This window comes from Triplophysa rosa, linkage group LG5 (genome assembly GCF_024868665.1).
Source record: "Triplophysa rosa linkage group LG5, Trosa_1v2, whole genome shotgun sequence".
NCBI classification, from domain to species: domain Eukaryota; kingdom Metazoa; phylum Chordata; class Actinopteri; order Cypriniformes; family Nemacheilidae; genus Triplophysa; species Triplophysa rosa.
In genome coordinates this window covers 25,990,282-26,017,946 of record NC_079894.1, presented here as the reverse complement: position 1 = coordinate 26,017,946, position 27,665 = coordinate 25,990,282, and the positions used below count along the sequence as shown (strand labels likewise).

Sequence of the window (27,665 nt, the reverse complement as noted above, 5' to 3'; positions counted from 1 at the left end):
AAACATCAAAACTTGTTTATGGTTGGTCCAAAAACATCAAAACTTGTTTATGGTTGGTCCTCATTTACATATCTAAAAATGTAATTGATGTCTGTGTACAATTTTAGTTATACTTGTGAGAGTCAAATATACTTTTTGTCTTTTTAAATATATAAAAAACCGACCTTTAAAGTGGTCCTGGCTATTTGAAGGGTTCATAAATAGCTCTCAGGCATTAAATCCAAGCGTGTCAACAGGTTTACGTGTGGGTTGGGTTATGGGTACAGTAAACATCAGTATCTTAGCATGAAAACTATTGTGTCTGTGAGAGGTCCTCACTAACATACTGTAGCTCCTGTATGTGTCTTTTTTAGGTAAACACGCAGTCTGATGCCGGTCAGGCCGTTGGCTCGTGCTGCACCTCCCTCTGCAGTGGGATCAGCAGCCGAGCAGTCGCTCAACCAAACAAAAAGTAGGAGTGCCGAATGAAGCCCTGTGATTGGTGGAGGAGGCTCTGAGCAGATTGACACGGATTAAAGGGGTGGGTGGCACATGCATGGCCATAATAAACTGCTTCATCTACTGAGAGAAGCCTGTTGTAACACAGATCGTAGGAACTGCTGTTGCGAGCTCCACCAACATGGTCGTTCCAGGGCCTCAGGAACCAGGAGAGAATGTTTACAATCCACCTAATGGCCTGTTTACGGATGCACACGTGCCAGACTTTGATGCCTATCTTTCTCTATACAAAAAATCCATAGAGGAACCTGAAGGTACAGTATGGCCGTTCAAAACTCTGCATCTGAATCAGAGAGTTGTTGTAAATCACTGAAAATGTGTTTATCGGAAATGCAGAATTTTGGGGGGATGTTTCACAAGAGTTTTTCTGGAAGAAGTCTCCGTCGGGACAGATGTTACAGTACAACTTTGATGTTACCAAGGGGAACGTCCATGTGAAGTTCATGGAGGGTGCAAGAACAAACATCTGCTACAATGTTCTTGACCGAAATGTGCACGAAAGGAACCTCGGAGACAAAGTGGCATACTACTGGTAATCGAAATTCGAAATATCTTCTGCTGTGTTGAAGTAGTGCATATATCATGTGTTCTACATGAATCTACAGTCTTCATACATTTTAATAGCTGATGCGTTTGATTCAATCCTGATGTTTTCTAAAGAGAGCTGTAATCCATAATCCAGCCTACACTGTTTTTTTCTGGCACGCTAGATGAGGTGGTTTTGGCAGATAGTTCGGTTTTCATAGCCAACGACAAGAACAAAAGCATGCAAACTATGCAGAGTGTACACTTCATTTAGACATTAACCAGCAAGAGGACACAGACACAATGAGCAGGCAAAATGAACAAACTCATAATACCAAACACACCGTTGACATAATGAGAAATAATGAAAACAATCTACATAGGAGAAATAGAAAGAGAAACAAATGAAAGTGTCAAGTCAAGTCAACTTTATTTATATAGCACTTTTTTACAATTTTCATTGTTACGAAGCAGCTGTACAAGAAACATATTGACTAAAAGCAAAACATTTAATGTAAAAACAAAAAAAGGTGAAAACACAGAAGACAGACACACCCACACACAAAACACTCCACACACACAATATGCACACGTACTAACACACATCAATACACACGGCTATCCTGATTTTGCTAAGTGGTTGATGTCCTTAGGACCCTGGGACAACATTTAAATCAACCAATCAGATTTCAGAAATAAATTAACAGTTTATTTTAAATTTAATCTTACAACCAGGATTAGGTGCTTCTAGACCATTGTTTTTCACTTATCATTTCCCTCTGATTTTAGGGGTAAGTTATGGTTAGGGTTGGGGTTTGGTGTGGGTTTAGGTTTTATTTATAAAAATGTTGTCCTTAGGTCAACAAAATATGTTGCCCTGAGGACATCAACCACTTGGCAAAATCAGGTCGAGCCACACACACAGACAAGCACACACACACACCTACACACACAGACAAGCACGCACACGCACACATACACACACACACACACACACACACACACACACCTACACACACACGCACGCACGCACACACACACACACAGTGAGAGAGAAACAGGTCAAATATTAAACAGACTATAAATTCCTATATGCAATTAAATAAAAGTAAAACTTTAAAATTGTAATTGACAGGCAAATAGTGCATAACAGTTTGCAAACGGTGGCGAGGAACCCAAAACTCCAATCGAGAAAAAAAACCTCAGGTGAAGCCAGGCCCAACCAGGCGATTCCAGTTCCCCTCTGGCAAAAGCTGCTGCCTCTGCACAAGCTCGGCAGTGCTTGCACAACAAGGCTAAATAAAAATAAATAAACTAACTAATAAGGTAAATTATAGATTTAAGATTATCATTAATAATCTAATAGCATTTGAAATTTTGTAGTGAAGACGTGTCAAGTCGCCGCGTCCTTCTTTATCCAGCTCTATCATCTCAGCTCTTGTCAGGTCGCCGCTTCCCATTCTCCACTCTACCATCAGGTCTGGGCATGAACTGCATCCTGCTCGCTGTGGTAACCTTGGAACAATGAGACAAGACATCTGAGAGTAGAGTACTGTTCTGCACTCTTTGATGCAACAAGTACATCAGTTGTTGTTGGAAGTGTTCTTGGTTCCGGTTGATCTAACTAATGCAGCCTAAACCCCCTTTATCTGACCGTTTTCAATTTGTAGCAATAAACAATGAGGTGTCACGCAAATCGCAAGTCCAGTACGGTGTACTGGACTTTGCCTGGCCGGGGGGGCTGCTTTAGAATTTTAAAGTTTTACTTAATTAATATTGCATATAGGAATTTATAGTCTGTTTAATATTTGACCTGTGTTTCTCTCTCCTTTATCTTAAATGTGTGCTTTCACTGTGCGTGCATGCGTGTGTGTGTGTGTGTGTGTGTGTGTGTGTGTGTGCGTGCGTGCGTGCGTGCGTGCGTGTGTGTGTGTATGTGTGTGTGTGCGTGCTTGTTCATGTTTTTATATCCCAGTGGGGACCTAAACCTGAATGCACACCAACACATGGGGACTCGTGTCACCGTGGGGACCAAAATTGAGATTGCTATGGGCACAAAAGCTTATAAATTGTACAGTACAATATTTTTAAAAAATCTAAAAATGCAAAAAGTTTTCTATGATCTTTAGGTTTAGGGGTTGGGTTAGGAGATAAAATATACAGTTTGTACAGTATAAAAAACATTACGCCTATGGACTGTCCCCACGGAGATAATAAACCAGACATTGTGTGTCTGTGTGTGTGTGTTTGTGTGCGTGTGTGTGCGTGTGTGTGTATGTATGTGTGTGTGTGTGTGTGTGTGTGTGGGTGTGTGTGCGCATCCGTGTGTTTGCGCGTCCGTGTGTGTGTGTTAGTATGTGTGCATATTGTGTGTGTGGAGTGTTTTGTATGTGGGTATGTCTGTCTTCTGTGTTTTCACCTTTTTCTTGTTTCTGCAGGTACAACTTTAATTGTTTTGCTTATAGTCAATATGTCTCATGTACAGCTGCTTTGTAACAATGAAAATTGTAAAAAGCGCTATATAAATAAAGTTGAGTTGTTTATTGCTACAAATTGAAAACGGTTGGATAAATAAGATTTAAAGGCGGGGTAACCGATTTCCGAATTACGCTTTAGACAACGGATCGGGTACCAAAACAACCTTGTAGCCAATCAGCAGTAAGGTGCACAGCGCACAGGACGGTCATTAGCCGAGCCGAGCGCTGACCAAAGCGAAAGATGGGGGTAGGGGTGTGTTTGTTTTGGTGATTTGAACATCAACAACGGCTAAGAGAAATGGGACACCCCGCCTTTAAACCATTTCAAAGCTATTCCCTTAATGCCGACGTAATTTTCGAGTCTATGTAGGAGTGTGCTGTGGTCAATGGTGTCGAATGCAGTACTTTAGTGCTGACCTTAGTCTAACAGCACCAATAACGAGATACAACCTCGGTCAGACGCCAATAGCAGATCATTTGTAACTCTGATCAAAGCAGTCTCTGTACTGTGACATGCTCTAAATCCAGACTGGAATTCTTCATTGATGTCATTCCTTTGGAGGAAGGAGCATAATTGAGTTGAAACTACTTTTTCCAGAACTTTAGATATGAAAGGTAGATTCGATATAGGCCTGTAGTTCCTTAGTTCTCTAGGGTCGAGTTGGGGTTTTTTGACAAGGGGCCTTATAACAGCCACCTTATATGCTTTAGGCACATGTCCTAATGTCAGAGATGAGTTAATAATAATAATAAGAGGATCTATAATTTCTGAGAGCATCTCTTTCAGTAGATTTGTAGGTATAGGGTCTAGAATGCATGTTGTTGATTTAGATGATCTAATGATTTTAGACAGCTCATCGTGATCTACGGTATAAAATAATTGCATTTTCTCCTTAAGGGCGCTGTAGTTAGATTGTTCAGCGGGTTTCACTTCTGATTGCATTGTTATAATTTTTTTTCTAATATCTTGGATTTTATTTGTGAAGTAGTTCATAAATTCATCACTGTTATGCTAATATCCAGAATCTGAAGTCGCTGACGATTTATTTTTTGTTAATTTAGCCACTGTGTTAAATAAAAACTTAGGGTTGTGCTGGTTTTCTTCTATTAGTGATGAAAAGTAGGCGGATCTAGACGTTTTTAAGGCTTCCCTGTATTTTCGAATACTATCCTTCCATGCTGTACAAAATACCTCTAATTTTGCCATTTTTATTGTTCTTTAAACGCAGAGGAGCAAATGTGTCTAGCGTTTCCGAGAAGGTGGAATTAAAATTTTCAGTGGTAGGGTCAAGATCTTCAACGTTATTACTCATGCTAGAGATTTGAGACAATTCAGGCAGATTATCGAGAAAGGCATCTTTGGTAGTTGAAGTTATTGTTCTACCATATTTGTAACAATGAGTTTTATTTGCAGCCATAGGCCAGTGAAGCACACATAATACCAGATAATGATCCGAAATGTCTTAATTTCTTAATTTCAGTATTAAATCTAAATTATGATTACGAAGGTGAGTGGGTCCTGACACATGTTGACTAACGCCCATGGAGTTAAGAGTGTCTTTGAAAGCCATTCCTAAGGCATCTGTAACGTTATCTACATGGATGTTAATGTCACCAACGACAAGGACTCTATCTGCGGCCAGTACTAGTTCTGATAAGAACCCACCAAATTCTTTAATAAAATCTGTGTGGTGCCCTGGAGGCCTCAAATGTGTAATTGTTGAAATACGTGAAGAGTATGGAGGTGTAAAATGAATGTAGATTGTAGAGGTAAAATAATCTGGATTTGATTAAATTTGAGTTCATTTTGAGATCTTCAATAATATTGAATTTTGATCGCAGACTTGACAAATCTGAGCTCAGTTTGACACACTGTTGAGATCTCGTAAAGGAATAGTTCACCTTCAAAATGAAATTCCTGTCATTATTTACACAAAGCACACAGGTTTAAAATGACAACAGGGTGAGTAAATGATTACAGAATTTTCATTTTGATGGTGAACAGCCATCAAACAGCCTACACAACAAAAAAATCTTAGTACTAATTTCTCCTAGCTTTTTCTCATTTACTCAACTTTAGGGCAAGCAGTTTATGTGAACTAAATTTACTGAGTAACTACAAAAAGAAAAAAAATAGTTGAACCAACTTAATTCATTGGGCAGCAAGCCGTTTTCTAAATTCTTTCAACAACGACTTTTAGTCCACCCAACTTAGAAGATTAAGTTTTCATTTAACTTTCTTTTATTATTTTAATACATTTTGTAAATGCTTTAATCAAAACAGACCAGAACATTGGTCAAGAAACTGCTCAAACAGTTGTATTGAAGCCACTTTTGCGTCATGCTGCAGCACTTATCCGTCAACACTGAACACCCAAACCTTGATCATGTTGACAATTGAAAAACCCATCATTCATTAAAAAACAAATCTATACAGGCAATATCAGGCAACTAGCATTTTGAACAACAAGAATGTAACAATAATGTCTGCAAACACTAAAACAGTAATATTTTTAAGGACTGATTAAAAAAAACTAATTGAACATGTCGCAATGCATTCTGGGAACTTTCCGTTTGTTCAGATTACACAGTTTGTTAAAGATCAGGTATCACACGCAGTTTCTGCCAATCTCATATTAATCTTGAGTACCTATACAGTAGTATTGCATCGTATCTTCGAAGAGTGTTTTGTTTGATCACATTTATTAAAGATTTATACAGCTGTTGTCACTGATCGGTTTGGCAGAACCCAGTCGCAGACAGGAGAGTACAGAAAAATGTCTTTATTCAACAAAAATACAAAACAAAACCCACAAGGGGGAAAACAGGCAAATAATACTCGTTAAAACAAAACAAACACCATAACCAAAAAGGTAGAAACAGAGCTAGACTAGGGAAACAGATAAACATGAACAACTCGAGACTTACTACACCAACGACACGAAGGGATTGACCTGTAGTTCTCACGACAACAAGTTTGACAACAAAACGACAACAGACAGAGAACAAAGGGGCATTATATAAGGGAACACTAACGAGGGAAAATTACACAAGGGACGTGACGGGCAGGTGACAGAGATCACACACAACGGGCAATAATTACGGGAGACAGGAGGGCGGGGCTGAACGACATGACAAGAGAACACGCAGCACAAAGTAAACAACAATGGCCACGTGTCCTCCACACATAACAAAACAAGCACAAAAGACATGGCACCGTCACAACTCCGTCCACAGACCAGAAACCTCATGATAGGAAGGACAGAGTTGTGACACCTGTATGATTATTTCTGGAAAAACACGAGCTGCTGGAGGCTGGCAGTGGGACAGAACTACAGCACGAGCACACAACAGCACAAGGACACAATTATGCACGTAACGTTCCGCACCGACTGCCAACAAAACACAGACATATGACTTAGTTTCACTTATCGCGTGCAGTTCATGTCCGGCATCTTTTAGCACTGGGACCACGCCATATATCAGTTTCAAACGATCTCCAAATCCATCGTTATATCCACCGTTTTTATAACATCCATCACTGAAATGCAGCGAACAAACAGACACACCTAAACTTCACTATCGCAAGAGTAACGAGCTGCACCGCAGCGCACACAATCTTGATGGTAAGCGGGTCTCGCTCATCGGTTGGCGCATGGGTGGGCTCTTTCTTTCGCCTTGCCGTGCTTTTCCGGGAGAATTGTCCAATGAAAGGAATAGGATCCCTGTTACAAAACAGGGATCCAGACTTTAAAAAAAACTTTCCGAAACAAGTTGGAGTGCTGGGGGAGTGTATCAAGCACAGAAATACTATGTCATACGTCCAACTCGTTTTTTAACAAGTTGACCATGTTAAGCATTAGAAGCCAGCACGTTCAACAGTGAAAAGAAGTCAGAATGCATGAAATAGCATGTTAAGTATCTTGAACAAAGATTTTTTAGTAGGAGTCAATTTATTATTTTGTGTATACTGAACAAATTTAGATTAAAATGGTTGCTGACAAAGATTATTTTGTTTACTGGACTGGTTTGCCCAACTTAATTGATTTTGTTAGGAGAACATTTTTAAGTTGGATTTTTTACAGTGCATCCTTTTCTCTGGAGAAATATCTGAGATCTGTTTCCATTTAATATCATTGATGTCTCATAAGATATTAAAGAGATCTCATGAGATGTTGTTAGTGAGATATGTCAATCTGCTGAGTTGACTGTTCTTCATGCTTGTGCAATAAACACAAGGCCAAACACAGAGCAGACAGACATCCAAATCTAATACAGGCAAAAGACATCTTATCTATTTCTGATGAAATGGGACACATGTGCAAGCTGAAATGTGGTATTTCCACAGGGAAGGTAACTCTCCTGATCATCATCTGACCATCACCTACAGTCAGCTGTTGAGACAGGTGTGCAGATGTGCTAATGCTCTAAAGCTGTTGGGTAAGACAACCATCTTCCTCTGAACACATGATATTACAGATATCACAACACCTCATGAAGAACTGCTCATTTCATCTATGATCTCTAACATTCAAATCTGATTTTAATCAAATCTTGATGTGTGATACAGGTGTAAAGAAAGGGGACAGGGTGGCCATCTACCTTCCCATGATTCCAGAGCTGGTGTACACAATGCTGGCCTGTGCTAGAATTGGTGCGGTTCACTCGATTGTGGTGAGCAAATTCACGTTTTTTCTTAATCTGTATATTGACTTTCATGTATTTGGCATTTATTTAAGACTTACATTGAATACATTTAACGTATAGATTCCCTATTTAAGCCCATTACTTTGCCAATTCATTTAAATATGTACATAAAACGTTACAGAAATATTGGATGGAGGAACCTAGGCCATATCTATAGAACAGAATGTCATCATTTCTTTTGTAGAACTATCTTAAACGTTTATTTTTCTCCTCTGTCAGTTTGCAGGCTTCTCCTCTGAGTCTCTGTGTGAGAGGATCATGGACGCTCAGTGCAGTATTTTAGTGACAGCAGGTGTGTGTGAATGGGGCGGAGTTTACCTCATTACATCATCTCACCTGTCAGAAGTTNTCCACACATAACAAAACAAGCACAAAAGACATGGCACCGTCACAACTCCGTCCACAGACCAGAAACCTCATGATAGGAAGGACAGAGTTGTGACAGCTGTATGATTATTTCTGGAAAAACACGAGCTGCTGGAGGCTGGCAGTGGGACAGAACTACAGCACGAGCACACAACAGCACAAGGACACAATTATGCACGTAACGTTCCGCACCGACTGCCAACAAAACACAGACATATGACTTAGTTTCACTTATCGCGTGCAGTTCATGTCCGGCATCTTTTAGCACTGGGACCACGCCATATATCAGTTTCAAACGATCTCCAAATCCATCGTTATATCCACCGTTTTTATAACATCCATCACTGAAATGCAGCGAACAAACAGACACACCTAAACTTCACTATCGCAAGAGTAACGAGCTGCACCGCAGCGCACACAATCTTGATGGTAAGCGGGTCTCGCTCATCGGTTGGCGCATGGGTGGGCTCTTTCTTTCGCCTTGCCGTGCTTTTCCGGGAGAATTGTCCAATGAAAGGAATAGGATCCCTGTTACAAAACAGGGATCCAGACTTTAAAAAAAACTTTCCGAAACAAGTTGGAGTGCTGGGGGAGTGTATCAAGCACAGAAATACTATGTCATACGTCCAACTCGTTTTTTAACAAGTTGACCATGTTAAGCATTAGAAGCCAGCACGTTCAACAGTGAAAAGAAGTCAGAATGCATGAAATAGCATGTTAAGTATCTTGAACAAAGATTTTTTAGTAGGAGTCAATTTATTATTTTGTGTATACTGAACAAATTTAGATTAAAATGGTTGCTGACAAAGATTATTTTGTTTACTGGACTGGTTTGCCCAACTTAATTGATTTTGTTAGGAGAACATTTTTAAGTTGGATTTTTTACAGTGCATCCTTTTCTCTGGAGAAATATCTGAGATCTGTTTCCATTTAATATCATTGATGTCTCATAAGATATTAAAGAGATCTCATGAGATGTTGTTAGTGAGATATGTCAATCTGCTGAGTTGACTGTTCTTCATGCTTGTGCAATAAACACAAGGCCAAACACAGAGCAGACAGACATCCAAATCTAATACAGGCAAAAGACATCTTATCTATTTCTGATGAAATGGGACACATGTGCAAGCTGAAATGTGGTATTTCCACAGGGAAGGTAACTCTCCTGATCATCATCTGACCATCACCTACAGTCAGCTGTTGAGACAGGTGTGCAGATGTGCTAATGCTCTAAAGCTGTTGGGTAAGACAACCATCTTCCTCTGAACACATGATATTACAGATATCACAACACCTCATGAAGAACTGCTCATTTCATCTATGATCTCTAACATTCAAATCTGATTTTAATCAAATCTTGATGTGTGATACAGGTGTAAAGAAAGGGGACAGGGTGGCCATCTACCTTCCCATGATTCCAGAGCTGGTGTACACAATGCTGGCCTGTGCTAGAATTGGTGCGGTTCACTCGATTGTGGTGAGCAAATTCACGTTTTTTCTTAATCTGTATATTGACTTTCATGTATTTGGCATTTATTTAAGACTTACATTGAATACATTTAACGTATAGATTCCCTATTTAAGCCCATTACTTTGCCAATTCATTTAAATATGTACATAAAACGTTACAGAAATATTGGATGGAGGAACCTAGGCCATATCTATAGAACAGAATGTCATCATTTCTTTTGTAGAACTATCTTAAACGTTTATTTTTCTCCTCTGTCAGTTTGCAGGCTTCTCCTCTGAGTCTCTGTGTGAGAGGATCATGGACGCTCAGTGCAGTATTTTAGTGACAGCAGGTGTGTGTGAATGGGGCGGAGTTTACCTCATTACATCATCTCACCTGTCAGAAGTTTCTTTTAAAGAGTTTGCATGGGTTTGCCAATTTTGTGTCCAAAATGCAACATGTGGTCAGTGATCCATGGGCTGAGATGTATTTTCTCTTCTGTCCTCTTCTCACGCGTTTTCACTCTCTGTGTGTGTACGTGACCTACAGACGGCGTTTACAGAGGTGATAAACTGATCAATCTGAAGAAGATAGCAGATGAAGCTCTGGAGCGCTGTAAGGGAAGGTACATCTCTCTTTAATGTTCTCCTCTGTCAGACCAAACTCCGTTTACAGAAACCCTCCTGAACCTGTCCAGGAGCCCGTTCCTCTGGCACTCACCCAATCGTAAACTGCAGGGGTTGCCAGGCAACAGCACAGCTTGGAAACTTCCCTTCATGTCACCATGGCGATGTGTGAAATGAGACATAAGCATCATAGATCAAACAAGAAACATGTAGCAGAAACCTCAGGGCGTGTTGAGTAACGTGTCATAAGATGGTTGTAGATTGTCATTCCTGTTGATGGCGTTACTCAAGCGGTTGACATAATACAGTGATTAGAATCTCATGAACACACAGGTGAAATAAAAACAAACCACTGAAAGATGACATATGATGCACATCAACCCGCTTGTTTTTCTGAGTGATTAGATGAACAGTGTTTGTGAATGTACTTTATGGGCATGACAAAACTTTACATTTGTATTGCCAAACCATTTGATGGCCTGCAAACAAGTAGTGCAGTAAACAGTTGAAGGGTAAGTTCATCCCAAAATCTAATTTGTGTGATTTTTTTTACTCACCAACATGACGTTGAACATGTTTTGAGACCTTCCGGTGTCTTCGGAGAAAAAATAAAGGTATTTTAGGTGACCTCTGAGAGATTTCCAGGCCTCCTCATAGACATCATGGTTACAGAAAAGTACTAAAGACATCGTTAAATTGGTCCATCTGCTCATAGTGGCTCAATTGAATTTTTTGAAGCGACGACAAAACTTTATGAGCGAAAAACAAACCAAAATAATAACATCTTTAATGGATATATTCTCAGTCTATGGTGCGCGTTCACGAGAGCACTTCCACGCATGCGCATTCGGTGGGGGCAGACGGCAGTGTTCTGACTGACAACCCGGAAGCGCAACTCTGTGTTTACAAGCAGACGCACGCTGTATATAAGCTGATCTTCGCAAAATGTCTGATGATTTCGATATTGAGGAAGACTTGCACTTTTTCGCCCAACCGCACAAACCGAATGCGCATATGTGGAAGTGCTCCCATGAACGCGCACCATACAAGACAGAGGAGAATATATCGATGAAAGTCATTATTTTGGTTTGTTTTTCGCACATAAAGTTTTGTCGTCGCTTCAAAAAATTCAACTGAGCCACTGTGAGCAGATGGACCAATTTTACGATGTCTTTAGTACTTTTCTGGACCTTGACAACAACTATACTCATGATGTCTATGAGGAGGCCTGGAAATCTCTCGGAGGTCACCTAAATATCTTTATTTGTGCTCCGAAGACGCCGGAAGGTCTCAAAGCATATTGGTGATTAAAAATCACACAAATTTGATTTTGGGATGAACTTACCCTTTAAAACTTTGTAGTCCAAAGTTCATCACTCACTCCTTCAAATCTCATTTTAATTTACAAGTAAAATAAATATAAACAATTAAAATATATATAAAGTGTACCTTTTAGGTAGAAACATGAGAATGACACCTCTCTCTTTCTCGCTCTCGCTCTCAGCATGTCTGTTCAGAAATGTGTGGTTGTGAAACATCATGCTTTCATCACAAACAAAGACGCTTCCAACAAACTACAGGTTAGTCAAACAGTTCAAAGTATAGAGAAATCATTAGCGTATATTAGATGTTCTTACTAATAAAAGTGAAATATGTGTGTTTTAGACCTCATGGGATGCAGAGTGTGACATCTGGTGGGATGATCTTCTGGACGGTGTGTCGGATGAATGTGAACCTGAGTGGATGGACTCTGAAGATCCTCTTTTCATACTTTACACCAGCGGATCTACCGGCAAACCCAAGGCTGGTGACCTCTTACCCTCCTTAAACACTGATCTGAACGAAGACAAAAAGATCATTTAAAAGCATGTGCATAAATTACATGTATTAGAATTTTTTTATAAAAATGTATATAAAATATGGAGTCAAGAATAATGCAACACAATGGGCATTTGGGGAATATGGTTGTGTTCAGAATGGCATACTTCCACTCTATCTTTGCAGTATGTTTACTGAGTGTGCCTAGTATGCAAATATGACTTATTGATTTGTTTGCCAAAACTTACAACAATTTCCACAAAACTGGATGAAAACCGGTTGCCACTCACTTGACTAAACATGCAAACTCATGGAGGTCATGTGACAATAATGTAGCATATAGCTATTCCACATACTGTTTTAAAAATACTATATTTAAAAATAGTATGTAGTATACGGCATATATTGGGCATTATGTTTCTTTGATTTGTTCGTTTTTTTCTCTCTGTACAGGGGGTGGTACACACTATCACTGGTTATATGCTCTATACAGCATTGACATTTAAGTACGTGTTTGATTATCACCATGACGACGTGTACTGGTGCACTGCAGACATTGGCTGGATCACAGGCCACTCCTACATCACATACGGCCCGTTAGCCAATGGAGCAACCAGTGTGCTCGTACGTCCCACAGACACTGAATTATAATGCCATTATGTACAAAATACAACATTAAATCATAGCTTTAATATTCGATTTTACGAATATGAAGTCAGTTTAGTGCAAGATTAAATTTCACCTGTAACGGCTTGAAGTCTAATGAATGACAGTGATTTTTGTGTCTGTGTGTGTAGTTTGAAGGTGTACCGGTTTACCCTCATGTGGGCAGATTCTGGGAGATCATTGAGAAATATGGAGTGTCTAAATTCTACACCGCACCCACAGCTATCAGACTGCTGATGAAATATGGACGAGAACCACTGCAGCGGTGAGCCCATGCACACACACACACATACACATTCATGCGCATACACACCAGACAACAACAAAGACACACAAAAAATGCACACATATCAGACAGACAGATGGACACACATATACACAACAACAAACACATTTACACACAGCAACAAACACACATGCCAGACAAACAGATGGATACATGAAGACATACACACACACACACCAGGTACAACAACATACACACATCAGACACACAACAACAACAAGCACGCGCGCACACACACACACACACACACACACACACACACACACACGCACGCACGCACGCACACACACACAAATGCACACATATCAGACAAAGATGGACACACATACACACAATGACAAACACACACATACACACAACAACAAACACATTTACACACACCAGACACACAGCAGCAAACACACATGCCAGACAAACAGATGGACACATGAAGACATACACACACACACACCAGATACAACACACACACACATACACACACCAGACAGACAGATGGACACACACACACAAAATACAACAACAAACACGCACGTGCACACACACACCAAAGAGACAGATGGACACACACACACACACACCTACACACACACAAGCACACATATATACAGACACAAACAGACACACACACGAGCGCAAACAGACAGAGTAAAAAGAGGTGAGCTGTAATATCAACCAATGAAACCTAAACAATCAGAGACACAATGTATAGGCTCTCACCTTAGCAACCTCATAGCAACGCTCTGCCACCCTATAACTACTCACTAACATTACGCTGGGCATTTTCACAAGTTCACACAATTTTTATTTTTATTTTAATGGTAATGTCATCTCTCTCTCTTTCTCTCAGGTATGATCTGTCCAGTTTGCGTGTGTTGGGTACGGTTGGGGAACCCATAAACCCGGAGGCTTGGCTCTGGTATCATGATGTTGTGGGACAGCAGCGGTGTCCAGTTATCGACACCTTCTGGCAAACAGAGACGGTGAAACACATCAAACTTTACATTCAGCATCACAGAGAATATATACTCGATATCGGCCTGCTTTCAGTTTTCGTTGTGTTTTATAAAACAAGGTTAAATATTTAATAATGAGATGAATTGTGTTTGTTGTGTTGTCAGGGTGGACATGTTTTGACTCCACTGCCAGCGGCTACACCACTGAAGCCGGGATCTGCCGTGAGTCTCTTTGAATCATTCACGTTGAATATGACAGCGTGATACGAGTTGACATGTGTCTCTGTGCAGACGTTCCCATTTTTCGGAGTTCAGCCTGCTATTCTGAATGAGCATGGAGAAGAGTTAGATGGAGAGGCGGAGGGATACCTGGTGAGATCCGTCTTCTAGTTTTTCGTTCTATCACTCAAACTGCAGGACATGAGATGTTAGTTTGATGCCTTGGTTGGTTTGCTCTCAGGTTTTCCGGAAGCCCTGGCCGGGAATCATGAGGGGTGTTTATGGAAACCAGGAACGCTTTGAAAACACATACTTCAGAAAATTCCCAGGATTCTATGTGACAGGAGACGGTAATGATGCAGCACGTTTCTGATCCTGTGTCAATGTTAAAAGGTTTAAAAAAACGTGTCACATTGTGTTACGTATAACAAAAAAATATGTATTTTTCATCATTAATGTGAAACATTTGTACGGTAACACATTAGAGACATTTTTATCTTCCTAAGTCAGATGGCATTTCTGAACATTTAAAGTGCATGCAACAACTGCACTACCAGTCAAAGACTTCAAAACTCAATTTATGTAAAAAAGTGTGTCTTTAAGTGTTTGTGGATACGCAATATTCTGTCCGGAGTCAGACTTTATTTTGATGAACTTTATTGATCATATTTGTTGCATTATGTTGCTCAGTGCTGAATATCTTCACATTTAAGGAAAGGATGATGTTTGCAATTGGATTTGTGAGTAGTTGTATACTTAAGTTCAAGTATATTTTAAGTTACTTTATGCAGTAAATATACTAATATCCTTATTTCAATACTACTTGGGCATTAATTGTCCCACTGTTTAATTGATAAAAGTGTACTTTTAAATGTTCCAATAGTAAACTTTGAGTACACAACTAGTTTACAACTACATTTTTTTATTGTTCTGCAACTAGGCTTTAGGCGAAGTTTAACACTTGTAGCACATTTTTAGTTTATGAAAATACACTTTGAAGTACACTATACTCTCAGCTAGTCTCAGCCTCAGACGTCACGCCCGTGGAGCGTTGGAAACAACACGAAGCCGTCTGATCGAAGAAGTAAGCTGTCGCTTTTTTACAAAGGTTGGGATAAGAATTCAGCACGGTCGACTAAACGCTAAATTCTTAAAAGCATGCAAGGTTCACGGCATAAACTCTTTAAAGTCCTCGTGAACCGGAATTTTTGATCGTTTTTACTTCCGTATTTTGACGCATTTCCTAGTAAAATGGAATTTCGAATGAAAGAGTGGACGTGGCTTGCGTTTTTTTCACTGCGATTTGATTGGATGTCTAAAAACGAAATGAGGGGTTGCAACAGTTGAAGGGGAGGAGTTAACAGATGCTCCGCCCATGCCGTCTAACATACATCATTTAAAATGGATAATCACTAGAGGGCGAAAGTGGATTTTGAGATGTTACCTGAAGATTATGAGGGCACATGAATTTTAAAAAGAGAATGGCCCACATTGATAAACTATTTACAGTAAACGCTGCACTATTTCATGAAAAAATTGTCATTTTTTATTCCACCGGGACTTTAAACATTGTTGTTGCTGTTAACTTTTGACACGTTCGTGAATGTACACCGGTCTGTTACTGCGGGGACATTTTCACGCCTCTAAACATGACGCGGCACAAAACGAAACGTGATTGGTTACTTTACCTGTCAGTCATAAGGCCTCTTGGGCGGGCCTTGACCAAAGGTAGCGGCCAAAGTACGCGAGATTAACTCTCAGCAAACTACCATTGTAGGAGTTTTTATACTGTATATACAGGGCTAGTCTAGAAATGAGGCTAGCGCAGGGGTGTGTGAATTTTAAGGGAGTACAGAAGTCCATCTTCAATTTATGAAATAGCCTCCAAATGTTATGCACATTTCATACAGGGATAAAATGGGATTTATGTTTAAAATAAAAGTCCCCTCAGTGAATCTTGGACATTTCAAGAACTGGATTATTTGGTATAAACTAATAGTGAACTTGTATAAACTTATTTTTTTGTAAGGGTAATAAAAAAGACTTCTCAGGTATTATGGAGCATGTTATATAACATGTGGTTGCTTTGTGGTTTCATCATGTCGGTGTTTAATGGTGGTGTGGCTTCACTTGAGCAGTTACTATTTCAGTCTGACCTGTTGCTGGATCACATTGCAGCGAGCTGGTGAAGTGTTTGAGATTGTGTCATTGTGTCCTCAGGCTGCAGACGGGATAAAGACGGATATTACTGGATCACTGGAAGAATTGATGACATGCTGAATGTCTCTGGTGAGGACCTGGGAGTACAGTACAGCGCCACGTAGTGGTTATACCTGGAATCATGCATTTGACTTAGAGGACAATTCGTCAAAAGATAAAAACTCTGTCATCATTTATTCACTCTCACTTGGTTGTAAATCTATATGCGACTCTTTTTTTCAGTAGAACACAAAAGAATATATTTTGAGAAATGTCTCAGTGGTTTTGTGTTCATACAATAGAAGTCAATGGGGTTCAGTGTTGTTTGGTTATTAATTTTCTTCAAAATATCTTCTTCTTCAGAAGAAAGAAAGTCATACAGGTTTGGAATGACATGAGGATGAATAAATGATGAAAATACAGAAGTTGATACTGGAAATAAAGTGATTTCTGGAGTATCAAATAAATCCTCTCTCATCTTTAAGGTCATCTGTTGAGTACGGCGGAGGTTGAAGGGGCTCTGACCGAACACCCGTCAGTCGCTGAGGCGGCGGTGGTCAGTCGTCCTCATGCGGTGAAGGGAGAGTGTCTGTACTGTTTCGTTATGCTGAAAGACCACAAAGAGTTCAACCGCACGCTGATGGAGGAGCTGAAGAGAAAAGGTCAGAGGTCATCATCACTATCACATGATTTAATCCACACGTGTGTGTGTGTGTGTGTTTGTGAACTGAAGAACATGTCTTTGGTGTGGACTGATATGTCATTTAGTGAGGGAGAAGATCGGACCAATAGCCACCCCAGATTTCATCCAGAATGCACCTGGCCTGCCCAAAACACGCTCAGGTAACAACATCATTCTCTTAAGCTTTTTTTTACAAAACTATAAAATATAATAGAGTTACAACTAGTGTGATTTTTTATGTATAAGACTTATACATCCACACTGCAATAAAATAAAATAAATGTTTACTATTTATTGTTCAAAAATGATTTGTTTTTAATATTTTTCTAGTTTTTAATAATTGTATCTTTTATTTAATTAATTTTTTTTTATTAAATTTTTTTCTGCTTTCGTTTATTAAGATTTATACATTTAGATTTATTAAACTGAAAATAGTCTTGTTTACCAAATTTCTTTTAATAAACTCGAGTCTCTCACCTGTTCTGCAGGTAAGATCATGCGGCGAGTTTTGAGGCAGATCGCCCGCAACGAGAAGGACCTGGGTGACCTCTCGACCCTGGCTGACCCGAAGGTCGTGGAGGTGCTGTTCAGTCAGAGATGTGAAGCAGCTGCTTGAGGAGAGGACGGTCTCATATCTTCACAAAGCTCACCTGAGGTTATAGACTTTGGGTTTGAGGTTCTCTCTGGCCATAATACACCAGAAATGGTGCTGATGACAAACTACCAAATGAAAACCCACCCTGAAATTGTCTTTAGCTCACTAAATGTCTCACGGTTATTGCAAGGTAATCATATTTTTTTTGTTTCATTCTTGTCAGGGGATAAATTATGTAAACATTTGTTTCTTTGTGGTGTTTTATATCATGTTCTATATGAAGGATGGTCTGATTTCATGTATGTACATGTACTGACTTTGACAAACACAATAACTGCACATTACACTTTATCTACTGTAGCATATCAAAAGAGTTTATCAACAATACTTAGACGAGTTGTTTATTCTGTTTATGTTACAAAAAAGTGTTCAAAAATAAACTTGTATTATACAGTATCTAATAAGATCTCTCAGTTGTTTTTATGGCTTATTGTTTTTGCATGCATGCACCATCTCAACACATTCACGCCCCCTTGTGGCCAAAACAATAAATCACTAAAAACACACTCTTTCTTCAGTAGTCTGCTTTAGTCAAGATCATTTTATACAGCGCCTGATCGGATCATCTACTTTTTCTCGCATTTCTGCAGTGTCCTTTCCCAAAAGCTTAAAAATCATATGATTTAAATCCAAAATCTAAGCTTTTCTTAAGAGGCGTTACATCACAGTATATTGCACAGTACATGCATGAGTACAGCCTGTTATATTATGCAATATGAGCGTAGGCCTACAGAGATTTATCAGAAAGATTTTGAGTGATTACGTTTTCATACATCTGCTAAATTTCCTTTTGTTCTGTCTGTCATTTGTTTGTAAGCACACAAAAACGAAATGAGACATGCCGACACTGCGTTTACAAACCCCTATACAAACAAAGGCAAAATCATGACATCACCCTGAGCTGCAGGGATGCGGTTACCATGACAACAGTGGTCCTGCAAGCCCCCTCATCTTAACAAGAGTGCGAAAGGTTTGGCAGCAAGAGGATGTCTGTGCCATCTGCCTGCCTCTCTCTCTCACACACGCACGCACGCACGCACGCACACACACACACACACACACACACGATACGCCAGGACATCAACCTTCTTGAGGAAGAACAGAGCGTCTCCCTCTAAGTAGGCTACTAATAAAAAGTGTGTTAAACAAACTGAAACGCTACAGACAGACAGACAGCTGCAGTGCTTCATTTCTCTCCAACAGTTTTTCACTAACTCAAAACTCTTATCACACAAAACGTTGGTGGAAGAATAATTTTTCTTACCTTTTTTGATAACACCACCGGACACGTGTCGCTGACACATACTGTGTATTTTCACTATTGCAGACCAAATAACTATATATCACATATCTGTGGTCATTTTTAAAGTTTGAAATCAAAACGTTTTCCTTCATCAAATCAATAAAAAATAAAAAAATGAACCAATTGCAAAACCAAAGCGTCACATTAGCAGTGCTTCTTAAGTCACGTTGTCTCACAACAAATCACGTTCCCGTTGTTAAGCAATAGTTACAAAAAAGAAAAACTGTGTAATCTATCAAATAAAGGGAAAAAACAGATGGTCTTGTTTTGGAGGTTCACCATTTAACATTACACACATGATGTAAAATTCAGTCTGCATTTATCAGATTACAGATTCTCATCTGTACAGATCTGATTCTTGTTAGGTGAGAAATGAGGAGTTTGTGAGATCAGACATAAATTACCTAATGGTGATGAAGTCAAATGAAAGTAGGCCTAATCGTTTTACTGTGTCTACGCCGGCTTTCACAGATGTGGCTTTGTATGTCAGTTATATCTGAAACACAGGAACGGGACACTTAGATGAATAGAAACGAGAGATAATGAGATATAACAGTCATTTGCTTAATGCTAAACGAGAGCTGAGAGGAGACTCGAATGAGATTTCAAATCTGTTTTCAATGGAAAATCCGATTAGAGTGACTTTTTTAGACCAGCACATAATAGAATTAGTGTGCAGCAAGTTTTTCCTTATTGCTAATACTCTGAGTTAGAAGTTTGTTCTAAGCATCAAAATTCAGCATCTAAATCATCCTGCACTGCTTACAGATGTGAAATCATGTGTCTTGTTCAACACCTAATGTTACTAACGGATGTCTGGCTGAAAAAAAAACACCAACCAGCCATTACTCCTACTGTAAAAAAAAGATATTTTCTATAAGCTGGAGAAACAGAAATATACCGTGAAATAATTGTTTTCCCTGTAAAATTACAGAATATAAGAGTATAAAATTGTTTTCCGTTTTTCTTGTAAATTTGTTGTCTTTTTCTGTAATTGTACCGTTTTTGACCTTATTTCAAAACTAAACTGTAAAAAAAGAAATCTTGTTAAAAAAACAGAAATTTTCTGGCAGCTGGAGCGCCAGAAGTAAATGTTAAAAGAATGGTTTTCCCAGTAAAATTACATTTCCACAGTTTTTCTTGTAAATTTGCGTTCTTTTTTGACCGTTTTTAAAAAATACATAAAAAATCTGTTAAAGTACAGTAAAATTCAGTTTTTTACATATACGTGGAAAATCTGTAAAAAAATAACATATTTTTTAATTACGTTTTTACAGTACAGAAAACAACATTCATAAAAAACGAAACTACAAGAAGAACAAATGACGACTTCTGTATAAGCGTACAGTTTATCAGAGTCAGTTTCAGTTCATTAAAAAACATAATATATTACAGTTTTTATAAGTAACTAAATACTGTATTTAAATTACTTTTGCCATGAGAAATAGCCTAATTTTTTTCAAGTAATTTAAATACAGATCCTTATGGTGTGCTTGCATTATCTATATACTTTCGACAATTCTGTATAAAATAATGTTGCATTTAAAATCCACCACACACACAAACGTTTTTTTTTTGGAAATACACATTCAATTTATTATCAAACGAACACTCTATCATTAGACTTTAGACAGTGACTTTAAAACATAATTTCTCCTTGAAAGAAAAGAAACATTAGAATTGATAATAACAGCTATACAAACATGAGTTAAGAGGTACAATAATGGACTTCAAAAATGTTTGAATGTGTGAACTGTGTGAATGTAAAGTGGATGACAACACAATTAAAAAAAATTCAAGTGAGCCTGTGAACAGCATTATGTGTGTATGTGTGTGTGTGGGAAGGTGGTTTACAATATAAGTACAACAGCGTCTGAGTACTATACATGCACTAAAGTGCTAGTGTTTAAAGGCATGCATATCAAATATAATATCTGCACAACTGCTGTCCAACCCGAGTCACACAATCCTATAGGAATCTGTAAAGGATTCAGAACTGAATTAGAAACCGAAGATCATAATGAGAATAGTTTCTGCAACACAATGCAAAACATAAACCAGAGGTGTTCACACCAACACATCTCATGGAAATTCTTTAGGTATCAGCAAACTGATGGTTAATTCGTATGGATTCGTACAAACTCATTCGTACAATCTGCTTTCTCTCCTGAGAAAGTTGTGTTTAGGGGTGGACCATCATGCTTGCTTTTTTCCTACTAACTGTACGATTTTGTACGATTGACATCATACGAACTCACCACCTCGTAAAATAGTTCCCGTGAGATCAGGTTCTCAGACTGTTTTCAACACAGCTGATTTAATTTTTACTGTAGTGTGACATTGTTCTTAGCCGGGGGAAGAGAAGACAAAATAATTGAACTAAAATAAGCACATAAATAAAATTATGATAATAAAATACTAAAACAAAAATGAGTGTAGAAGTCAAATAATAAAATAGAAAAAGCACAGAAATAAAATAATAAATAAGCACAGAAACAAAATAATAAAACAAAGATAAACAAAATAAAATTAGCACATAAAAAATACTAAAATTAAATGAAACAATAATACACAGAAATAAATAAAAATGAGCATAGAAATAATGAAATAAGCATTCAAATAAAACAAAAATAAGCACGGAAATAAAATAAAAAAAATTCAATATTAAAATAAAGAAAATGTAAATCTACATCTAGAATCCTGTACATAGTCCTTTAGGTTTTTTTTAATTAGTAAATGTGCATAAGGGTACTCCGTGTCAAACTCTCCTCTCATTGCGTACACAGCTGAACATTCAAACGTTACATTTGATTTTTAAATACATTGGTATGATTGACATCATGTATCATTCGTCCCTGTCAAACTAGTTTTTTTTTCATTTGCATTTATCTAATTCTCTTTACAAATACAACTTTTAAAATTCAAGCATCAGAAGGTACAGACAGAAATGGGATGTAAAGTTCTCTAAAATTAAGAAAATACTTTTATAAAGTACATACTCTACACAGAACGTAAATGAACGAATGACATTCACCCCTGAACAGAAGAGAACACCGAACTTAAAGACGTGTAAACTTCAACGCTGCTCTGACGAACAATATTAGCGTCCTGTTATAGCATCTGCTGTATTATGGCGAACACATATGAAGTCATATGTATTGCATACGTGTACAGTGACACACACACTCAGAGGTCACGTGTGTGTAGGCACCTCTTATGAAACGCTCGGTACATTCCAGGTCCTTGATATTTCTAAAAGGAACTTCTGTTTCAGAATAGTTCAGTTTGGCTGGTGCTCGCAGAACTCTGCCCCCTAGAGGCAGGGCAGTTGACGTGTTCTTATAAAGATTCAGGATGTTTCTATCCCTCTGGTGGTGTGCGCATGTGTGGTCAGGCTGGAAAAAAATCGCCACATGTCTTTCCCAAAACTATGGAATAGCATACTAGCATACTACACTTCACGTCAGCATTATGGATGTTTTTTGTATTCAATAATACACAGACGACCTGCTATATTAGTAACAAAGCGCGCTGTGTGAGCACCGTATCCCACAATGCAATAGGTTAAACTTGACCTTCGAATGCCAGTGTGACCAATAAACCAGAAGTGAACCATTGCTAAAAATGGCATACTTAGAACATTACTTGTTCCAACTGTCAAGTTGACATATTTTTAGGCCGAATCTGACAGATTTAATTTGAAACGAATCGTTTTATCTCTGCTTTGGCCTTCCGGCCACACAAAGACTGTGTTCACCAAAAACGCAGCTTTGAGAAAACACTCCCAAAATGAATACATTTGTGAATGTTTTTGTGTTGTGTTGTAGTGTGGACTGTAAAAAAAAGCTTTAGAAAATGATGACACATTTTAGTCATGTGACCAATTAAGCCTCAAGCAAAGCAAATGCATTACTTTCTTTTTTATACTTTATACATAGGGCTTGGTTTTGCAACCAAATTTGCATTTCGATTAGATTCTTATTTATATGGTTTCGTTTCGATTAAATTTCGATTCGATTCATTATCGATTTGTTATCAGCAGTGTTGGGTGTAACTAGTTACTAAGTAATTAGTTACTGTAATTTAATTACTTTCCCTTGAAAAAGTAAAGTAAGGGATTACTCTTATTTTTTTCTATAATTTAATTACAGTTACTTCTGATGTAATTTTGAACTAAATACTGTGTAATTTATTCAATAGTGGAAATGACATCAAAATTATAAGTCTAACTTTAAAATGTATGCCTTAATGTATCCTTCTCACATTTGTATACTTTGGTCAGTTAATAAGAATCATTTATGTAGTTATTTGTTATTTATTTGAATGAATGAAATAAGCCGTTTCATGTCTATACTTGAATCAATTCTAATCAAGGTTGATGTAGGATATAGAAAGTAATTAGTAATAATTAGTCATTATTAATTAGTAGTAATTAAATACATTTTGGACAGAGTAATTTGAAAAGTAATCTAATTACACCATTGAACATGTGATTAGTAACTAGTAATTAATAATTTTTTCAGAGTAATTTACCCAACACTGGTTATCAGTACTTAAGATTAAAATGCTAGTTTTGCAAACATGGAATCCATATTTATATATATGCTGGTAACTGAAACCCTCCTACTTAGCAATATCAGTGAAATACTTGAAATATTTGATGATGAAAAAACTAACCCTCTTTCTCTTTCTCTCAACGGGTATGGAAACTATTAACTTGGTATTAGCACTTACTGTATTATTGCTCCTGTAGACACATCGCTTTATTGCTCCCTGAACTCTCTTTAAGTCGCTTTGGATAAAAGCGTCTAAATGACTTAATGTAAATGTAAATACACATTCACATTAACAGTAAAGACCACACAATTGTTTGGAAATACACTACCGGTCAAAAGTTTTTGAACACTCCAGTGAAATGATTGTCATTATATTAAAAAGGTTTTGATTTTAAGGATATGCTTAAATGTCTGAAATTAGTTTTCTAGACAAAAATATAATTGTGCAAATGAAGAGCTTGTTTCCAAAATGAGATAATCTGTCAAAAATCATGTTTTTAATTATGTTTATTGTGTTAGTTAGCTGTATATATTTTTTGGAGTTATTATGGCTTAAATCAAAGCAAACCAACTGCAGTTTGATTGATATTAATTGGAATGCACAATAAAAAACATGATATAAATATTTATTTATAAATATAAACTTTGTTCATTATAAACTAATAAAATTGTATTTAATGAAAAATGACTTTGAAATGGATAACTTTGACTAAATAATGAAAAAAGAGCAGCCAATAAGAGCACAGAATAGATGGGAACTCCTCTAATATTGTTTAAAAGCATCTTGCGGTGAAACACCAAGAAGCTGCTTGAGAAAATGATAGAGAACATTTCTGCAAATTTTAGGCAAAGGATGACTACATTAAAGACGCTTTTATCTTTTTTGTATAGATTTTTTGTCAAAATATAATCAGTTCCCTTTGTGTTATTATATAGTTTCGATGAGCTTACTATTTTTCTACAATGTGGAAAAATATCAATAAGTGAGTAAGTGTTCAAAGACTTTTGACCGGTAGTGCACTTCTTATTTTGACCTTGGGTAACCAAACATTTGTATTTTTACTTTTTATTTTAACGGTTAAATTCATAACAACATGTTATGCAAACAAACATGTTTATAAAAATAAAACAGATTTCAACATTCAATATTAGCGTGAGTGATGGTGACATCTTCAGGACAAGAGGTAAAATACAGACATTCACATCATTGAAATAAAGCAGGAGCATTAAGAATCGATTTGGGCATTTCCCGAAAGATATTGTTTCATTAAATTGAAGATTGATTAAAATCGAAGAATCAATATTTTTTACCCAGCCCTATTTATATGTAATACTTATATTACTGTGAAGCTCTTGAAAACGCTAGAGCATTTTAAAACAAAAACACTGTATTTAAATGTATCCGGATGAATGTAGATGTAGTCACACTAAGGTCATGTAACAATGCACCGTATTATTGTTTGTAAAGTGTACTGGCAACCGCTGCATTAATAATACTGGTTCACATACTATTTGTAGTATTTGTAGATAGTATGCAGTATACAGTACGCTAGTATTCCATTCCTAACAGGACAATCTGGAGTGAAGTGTGCTGCTTATGACTCACTCCAGAGTTCTGCTTATGAACCCTGAGCTTTAAACTCTACATCACACCATCCCAGAGAAGATGAGACGGTCCAAAAAACAAAGAAACTTAGGGTGAAAAAGTAGAGAGGGGTGTAATGTAGACTGCTTCACGCAGGACTTAGACCTCCTGTTCCTCTGTCTCCGGGATGGTCTGAACCGGTCTGACGGGCGATGGGAAGCGGAACTTCACTCGGTCTTTGTAGTTGGGAGAGGATGATGGGGAGTGGGCAGCCCAGCGGGATGGTGGTCGTCGGTTGGCGGGACGAGCCGGCCGCAGGAAGCAGGAGTCCAGAGGCGGGGCCACTGGGGAACGTGGCAGGTCCTACATCAAAACAATAAAAAAAATGATGTCGCATAAACACCTGGTCCAGTCCAGTTAAAAACTGATCGCACCCATCACATGAATGACCCACATCAGGGTCATTCACAAGTAACAATGTCATGTGTGTTGTGTGTCCTCAGCAAGGTTATTTTAGTTTACTAAAGTTAGGTCTTTGAAAACGTTTATTGAAACCAAATAAAATATTGGCCTAAGAATTATCGGAAAAACTTAAACTAAGCGAAATATTTAAATGTTGCCTCAGAAATAAACTGAAATACGTTTAAAGGCACTAAAATGATAAAAAATTAACAAAACCTAAAATGAATTAATGATTTGATTGATTAATCATATTTAGCAACATAAAAAACAAAAATAAAATAAATTGTAAAATACGAAATAAAACAAAATACAATTTTAATAAAATATAATACAAAATATTCTGTCATAGTATACTTAAGAAACTTTCTGAAACTGCTGTCGAGGAAACACATGGCTTCAGATTCAGTCTACATCATTTGTTGAGCGATATAACAAATAAATTATAAATAAGGTTTTGCTGCGAGAGGTGGATTGTTTAAATAATTAAAAAACAGGGATTTACTACGTCTACTTAAATTTGTCTTGCGTTTTATCTTAGGGTGAGATAAAATTCGGAGTCTCAAGATTTGAGAGGACAAAATGATGAACTTCAACATGTTTAAACACACACATACGGACAGATGACATTGTTATTCAACATCAACAGCGTCACATTTAAAAACTCTCACAGGTGAAACCCTTTCTATTGGTCAGACTCTGATTTTTTTTCCAAGTGTTTGATGTTAAAGTTATGACACACTGTTAGATGTTAAGTGATGATCATCAGCGACAGCGGCAGGTGTTAAAATCAGGTGTTAATACAGACAGACAGCCAACACCAACAGCCCCTAACATCGCCATCACTGCTAACATGCTGAGCAGCGGTCAGATCCTGTTAACACCGTGAACTGAGTAAAGACCGAGAGAGAGAGAGAGAGAGAGAGAGAGAGAGAGAGAGAGAGAGAGAGAGAGAGAGAGAGAGAGAGAGAGAGAGAGAGAGAGAGAGAGAGNGGAAGAGAGAGAGAGAGAGAGAGAGAGAGAGAGAGAGAGAGAGAGAGAGAGAGAGAGAGAGAGAGAGAGTGATCTTCATCTGCAGGCATGTTAGACTGGAAAGAACACATAAAAACACACAAAACAGCCGACCGACCTACAGAGTTCAAAATAAAACTGTGATTATTTATTCAGTCTAAATGACTTTACCATTCAAAAAGCCATATTTGAGTTTGATATACTGTCTCCTCAAGAAGTGTTTGGACACTTAGCACAAATATTTGAATGTCATTCAGTCAGATAACAAAACATCAAATAGCAAAAAATAAACTTTCTAAAAAATATTCAACAAAAAAAGAAGTCTGTTAGGTTATAGGTAGGCCTATATAGATTTACAGAAATTAAGTAAATGTATTTTTTGTTGTGCTGCATGTGTGGATGAGAAAAAACACATATGAGATTCCTTTAATATCACAATTATTTCTCCTAGACATCAATGAGATTAAAAGGAGAACAAATGGAAACTTTTGCTCAAGTCTCATCTGTGTCAGATAAATCTCACAAATGTCTGAAGAGGTTTCAGAAGAGATGTCAACAATGTGTCAAACTGAGCTCAGATTTGTCAAGTCTGCAATCAAAAGTCAATATTATTGAAGATCTCGA

The 27,665-nt window shown here is 37.8% G+C and overlaps 2 protein-coding genes across 6 annotated transcripts in view; one reads left to right on the top strand and one right to left on the bottom strand.

The window, feature by feature from the left end:
- The first annotated feature begins 352 nt into the window (after positions 1–352).
- On the top strand, positions 353–18,598 carry acss2l (acyl-CoA synthetase short chain family member 2 like). 2 transcript variants are annotated; one of them, XM_057334722.1, is made up of 18 exons: positions 353–752; positions 835–1,030; positions 7,849–7,940; positions 8,071–8,174; positions 8,427–8,499; positions 10,573–10,648; positions 12,154–12,229; positions 12,315–12,452; positions 12,921–13,091; positions 13,265–13,398; positions 14,267–14,399; positions 14,538–14,594; positions 14,664–14,744; positions 14,833–14,941; positions 16,812–16,880; positions 17,276–17,452; positions 17,559–17,633; positions 17,961–18,598. In XM_057334722.1, the coding sequence occupies exons 1-18, from the start codon at positions 620–622 to the stop codon at positions 18,086–18,088; spliced, it is 2,022 nt and encodes a 673-aa protein (XP_057190705.1). In that variant the 5' UTR covers positions 353–619; the 3' UTR covers positions 18,089–18,598. The 2 variants fall into 2 exon arrangements, with proteins under 2 accessions (XP_057190705.1, XP_057190704.1); XM_057334721.1 differs by lacking the exons at positions 353–752; positions 835–1,030; positions 7,849–7,940; positions 8,071–8,174; positions 8,427–8,499 and adding exons at positions 9,693–9,816; positions 9,947–10,050; positions 10,303–10,375 and having other exon boundaries at positions 17,961–18,596.
- Positions 18,599–22,536: 3,938 nt separating this feature from the next.
- The window catches only part of LOC130554525 (microtubule cross-linking factor 1), a 67,046-nt gene continuing 61,917 nt past the window's right edge, over positions 22,537–27,665 (bottom strand). For 3 of the 4 annotated variants that reach the window (XM_057334240.1, XM_057334242.1, XM_057334243.1), the window contains one exon: positions 22,537–25,934. In XM_057334240.1, coding sequence (XP_057190223.1) covers positions 25,731–25,934 — 204 coding nt within the window. In that variant the 3' untranslated portion in view covers positions 22,537–25,730. The remainder of the gene's footprint in view (positions 25,935–27,665) is intronic. The other variant, XM_057334244.1, reaches the window with a different exon arrangement.